General features: G+C 50.9%; 1 protein-coding gene across 1 annotated transcript; it reads left to right on the plus strand.

Moving 5' to 3' along the window:
* Nucleotides 1-2,964: 2,964 nt before the first annotated feature.
* Nucleotides 2,965-5,027, plus strand: LOC119353574 (uncharacterized GPI-anchored protein At3g06035-like). The gene is made up of 2 exons (XM_037620194.1): nucleotides 2,965-3,189; nucleotides 4,217-5,027. Exons 1-2 carry the CDS (start codon nucleotides 3,111-3,113, stop codon nucleotides 4,726-4,728), a joined length of 591 nt encoding a protein of 196 aa, XP_037476091.1. The 5' UTR covers nucleotides 2,965-3,110; the 3' UTR covers nucleotides 4,729-5,027.
* The last annotated feature ends 345 nt before the right edge of the window (nucleotides 5,028-5,372 follow it).

Below are 5,372 nucleotides of genomic sequence, written 5' to 3' on the forward strand. Positions count from 1 at the left end.
CCGTAGGCGCCACACTTGCACGTTGAGGCGCCGCACGCCAAGGTGCCTTTGACTGGCCCCGGTTGTCGGTCACGCCACCAGCGTGGCATCGGCCTGACGCGCCACATTGTAAGGCGTTACACTTATAAGATGTTCTTATGTAAGGATGAAACGCCTAAGTGGTAGGTGTCTGCACATGAATATGAATACGTCAACCAATATGGCGTGTCCAGTCCACGACGCCTTCCTTTTTGGCATCTGGACGTTGTAAGTACGCCCTTGCATATGGCGTAGCATAACACCGCAACCTCGCCTTTTAACTTGACACTATAGTGCCATGAACCGCCCACGAACTTCGTGTCAGGCCGTTTATGGTGCCGTCTTAGAGTTAGGCGTGTCATTGTCAGATAGGCTGGTCATGCCGTCGGGTGACGTGTCCCTTCTAGGGCTCCTTGGAATTTGTCCATTTGAGCTCTGCTCCCCCCTCCCCCCGAAACCAAGTCGTCCCCTCCACAGAGCCACACTCGCGGTTCACCCAACCTCGTCGGCTCCTCCGGGTGTTCCCCACGGAAGCGACGACCCATTGGAAGCTTGCTGCCGGCGGCAGGCCCCTCTTCCCTTAAGGCCACTGTTACCAACCTCGACCCCAACCCCAAATCCACGGTGGTCGGATAGTCCGACGGTGGAGACGACACAGAAGCTTCCAGATCTGGGCAAACCATTAGGTAATCTTGTTACGAATCAACCTTAGAGCATGTATATCAGTTGTTCATTAGGTAATAGGAGGGTGCTAGCAAGTGGGAATAGTTTCTTGTATGCGGAACCTGTTTCTGGGTTAATGTTGGCTATATTGCCTTTTTATGTAGGATGGTGTATCGTAGCGTAGTCCATTTACATCATGGCGGTGTTCTTAACATCCAATCTGGCAGCACCGGTGTGGAGTTTGTGAACACCCAAAGCCATGTGTTATGTTTTCCAAAGGATCCAACTCTGGTTGAATTTGCTGATAAGGTGAGGCAAGTGATGGATGTCGATGGAAGTTCTGTAGTAAGGATGGAAGGAAAGATATGACGCCGGCACATGCCCTCGGTCGTTCCGGAGGCAGTGGCGGTGCCAAGGCCTCAGACATTGGAAGAAGAGAAGATAAGTCCAAGGTCCAAGCCTTCAATATATCCAGGGCTTGTGTTCAGCTCAATGCTAGACATGAAGATATGCTACAGGAGTATGCAGTGCAACACTATCGGCCTTACATAGTCTGAAAGTCAGACAAAAAAGAGCAATTCGTGGTGTGGTGTGAGAACAGGGAGCAAGGCTATCCCTGGAAGGTGTGTGCCAGGAAGCGCAACCCTGACGATCGATGGAAGATCGTTAGCTGCGTAGGATCGCACAAATGCGGGAGAGACCGCATAGAAGGTCATCACCGGCAGCTGGCGTCCAGCTTCATCGGCCAGCGTCTGAAACATGCCATCGCCAAGCAGCCGACACAGTCCGCGTCACAGCTTCATGATTACATAAACATGATATTTGAGTACAATGTCAAGTATGGAAAGGCCTGGAGGGCCAAGCAGCTGGCTCTAAAGATGGTATACGGTGACTGGGAGGAGTCGTACGGTCTGCTCCCAAAACAACTTCAGGCGATGAAAGCCCGCAATCCAGGAATGGTGTACGAGGTGGAGGGATACCCAGACAAGACCTCGGAGGGGTGGGACAGGAGATTCACCGTGTTTAGGAGGTCATTCTGGGCCTTCGGGGCGTCCATAGAGGAGTACCGTCACTGCAAGCCAGTTCTTTCTGTTGACGGAATGTTTTTGTCCGGCAAGGTCCGAGGCGTGCTTCTGGTGGCCATAACCTGTGATGCCGACAATCAGCTCGTGCCCCTTGCTTTCGGTCTCGTCGAACGGGAAGACAATTCCAACTGGGAATGGTTTCTAACTCTTCTCCGGGTGCACGTTCTGGGCGCTGACAGGTCACCATGCATCATATCTGACCGACACCCTGGTATCATCAACGCCATGTGCGTGCAATTAGAAGGTTATCCGAATGTGATTCACAGATGGTGCATGAGGCATTTCATACAGAACTTCTACTCCAGGGTAAAGAACAAAGACTGCACTGACGCATTGAAGCTCGTGTGCTGTGAATTTGAGCCTTTCATGTTCCAGCAAAGGCTGAATCACCTCTTAAAGTTTGTGTTCAATGATGGCTCGGAGTTCATACAGACACACCTTCCTTTGAAGGAGAAGTGGTCTCGAGCCTTCGACGTAGGGGGGTGCTAGGTACGGCGACATGACGAGCAACATGACTAATCCTGACCGGGCCCCCGTCCACTCATAGCCGTTGGAATCGGGACTAATACTCATATTAGTCCCGGGCCCAAACCCGACCGGAACTAGTGCTTCGGATGAAAGATTAGTTTTCTACTAGTGCACTAGCTCCATACCATTCTTCAATGCCAAAGCTTCCGTTGCAGCGGCATCAAGCACATGTTGTTGACCCAGCAAGAGCCTCACCCCAGTGGTTTCAAAGAAGCGCTGCCGTGGCTCCGCTTCCATCTTTCATGAAGTATGCATTCACGTTCATTTTATAAAGATAATCACGACTCGGATCCTCATCATATTTCAAATCGACGGTTTGAAATAGACCCGAACCTCTCGAAACATCGGATGGATTTGGTAGGAAGAAAAGGAGAAAGCAACACCGACGCCCTGCGTTGAGCTGTCCGCCCGTCCCGGCGTCGGTCCGGTCCGGTGGTACCAACTCAATGGAAAACCCGCGGTGCGCCGCTTTCTTAATTCGTTTGCTTCACGTAATCAATCTGCCACTGCCGCGCACGTTGCCGGGCGCCTTTTATTAGTAGCGCACCGACAGTGTTAGTTAGGGATCTCTTTTCCTACCAAGAAAGCGACGGCAGGTAAACCATTTTAACGCCGGCAGAAGAACACTTCCGTTAACAACAGCGCCGCTTTTACCTTTTAGGACAGAGGAGTAAGCAAGTGCAGTGGCAGTGGTTGGCCGCAGACAGCAGCAGCTCGCCTCCTTCCTTCCTTCCTCCTCACTCCCCCCTATATACCCGCCACCCTACCCGTCGGAGGGTGCGCGCAGCGGTGGAGCTCGGTGGATTGTCGGGGCAAATGGGTTCCAGTTCCAGGGCCGCCCTCTTCTGCTTCCTGGCCGTCGCCTCCTCCCTCCTGCACCCCGCCAGATCTGACGGTAAGAGCAGGCGCTGCTCTTCTTTTCTTTCGTTCGCTGCTGCATTTGTGATTCGGTTCAGCTCTTCGGCCGGATCTGATCCGCGCGGTGGTTCTTGTAATCTAACCGCTTAGGAGGATGGGCATAGTGTAGGCGTATGGACTAGGAACCTGCTCCAGGCGAGGATGTTCGTCTGAATTTCATTTTCAGTGGTACATAGCATCCTAATTCCTGAATTCTACTTAGCTTGCCGTTGCCTACCGATGTGCCGAGTTCTTGGATGTCACTAAGCGGTTCTAGTGGGTTGCCTACCGTTGCCTATCGTCTGAGATCGGGTCTTCCAAGATCTCTTACTCTGTTTTAGCTTCCATTTAGACACGATAATTAGTCAAATTGTTGCAGCACAGATAAGATTCAGCATGCATGATCTGATGGTCAGGTCTCGTTGGTGAGCAATTGCAGTGTTCTTCTGTTCGCTCCAGCTGGTTGCTGGTGCTCGTGTTCGGTTGCTGGTGCTCATGTTCTGTTGCAGGGCACGGTCGTGGCCACAAATGAACGGCTCGCTGTTTGAGTTGGTGAACACAACGCTTAATTGGTACTCCCTCCGTAACAAAATGTGTAAGCCGTTTTTTATGCCCCGTGCAAAACCAAAAAAACGCCCTACATTTTGGTACAGAGGTAGTACTATGATCTACTCCGTAGTAACTTATACTGGAAGAGTTATTCAGCAATAAAAAAACTTGGGAGTGCTTTTGCTTCGTAGAAATCTGGGTACTCACTCACAAAATAGTTGCTTTAGCCACAAAATGAAGAGAACTCTGCACCCATTGTTTTGATGCTGCAGCCTATCACCTTGTTGCCTGCGCGATCCTTTGTGTGGGCGCGTTCATGTTTGATGTGCACATCCTAGTCGTGCAGAGGCCGATTGTGTGCTCATTGTGTTTGTATCCCCTCGATGCTTCATTACGAGCTAATAAAACGCCCTTTATCGGGAAAAAAAGTCACCGTGTAATTAAACTGCTTCCTTAATACTGGTTACTGTTTTCAGGGGAGGACAACCAGCTCCTCAAGGGGATCAACAGCTACAGAGCTTCACTCAAGGTCCCGGCGCTCACCGAGAACAGCAATGCCGACTGCCTGGCCGAGCAGCTAGCGAAGAAGTTCAAGGGCCAGGAGTGCACCAACACCACCGGAGCCAACACCGTCCCCGGCACCGAGCCGCAGTTCCCCGACTACCCCCAGTTCCTCGACCGCTGCCACCTCAACGCGTCGGTGACCGAGGACGGGCAGGTGATGCCGGCATGCGTGCCCGGACTCGTGGCCGACGTTGTGCTGACCAACTACACCAAGTCACAGTACAACCGGTTCCTCAACGACACCAAGTACTCCGGCGTCGGGATCGCCAACGAGGGGGACTGGGTGGTCGTCGTGCTCAGCACCAGCACCGACTCCGGCGACTACTCCCCTGCTCCCCCGGGCTCCAACTGGGCTCCTTCGGTCCAGCCATTCAGCTGGATGATTGTTTCGCTGGTAGGGTTCGTAGTTTTGCTGATGAAGTGAGAAGATAAATGTTGTGTTGCTCATCTCGCGTGCTACACCGCTGCAAATGAGCGTGTTGATCTTATGCCCGTGTCAGTCGTTTCTGTATCTTTCAGATTGTCATTTCTACTCGGTCCAGTTGACACCACAGTACAGTAGCATATACATGCCGCGAGGTTCGGGATCAAAACTTTTTTTCTTCAGTATTTTCCTTTGACCACAATTGGCAACGGCTTTGGGATATTGTGGTCAGGTGATGTGCATTATTGAACCACATCTTTCATCTTTGAACATTTAGCTAAAGCCAGAACTTCAACTTTGTTGGGTGTTGGCACTGTGCACTCAATTTCTTTTAACATCTGTACTGCGCATTTAGTTTGTTATTGTTAGAGTATATTGGTGAAGCTGAGATGACTTGCGTTTTTTCTTCTTTGCTAGGAGATAACTTGTGTGTTCGTAGCTCAGATTTTTTTTTCTTTCAAAAAGGAGGAATACCCCCGGCCGGCCTCTGCATCTCTTGATGCACACAGCCATATGATTAAACGTCCAAGTTCAAAACAAGGTCTCAAAGAGTCTTACGGACCTCAAAGAAAGAACAAAATGATATGCCACAACCGGTGAGGCGAAAACAGATAAAGATGACTAAACAACTATTCTATTGTTGG

This window comes from Triticum dicoccoides, chromosome 2A (genome assembly GCF_002162155.2).
Source record: "Triticum dicoccoides isolate Atlit2015 ecotype Zavitan chromosome 2A, WEW_v2.0, whole genome shotgun sequence".
NCBI classification, from domain to species: Eukaryota; Viridiplantae; Streptophyta; class Magnoliopsida; order Poales; family Poaceae; genus Triticum; species Triticum dicoccoides.

What these genes read in the sequence shown, in the direction of transcription:
- LOC119353574 (XM_037620194.1), top strand. Translation starts at nt 3,111, where the DNA reads ATGGGTTCCAGTTCCAGGGCCGCCCTCTTCTGCTTCCTGGCCGTCGCC. An exon ending in GCACCCCGCCAGATCTGACG is followed by an intron (nt 3,190 to 4,216) that starts GTAAGAGCAGGC and finishes TACTGTTTTCAG; the next exon opens with GGGAGGACAACCAGCTCCTC.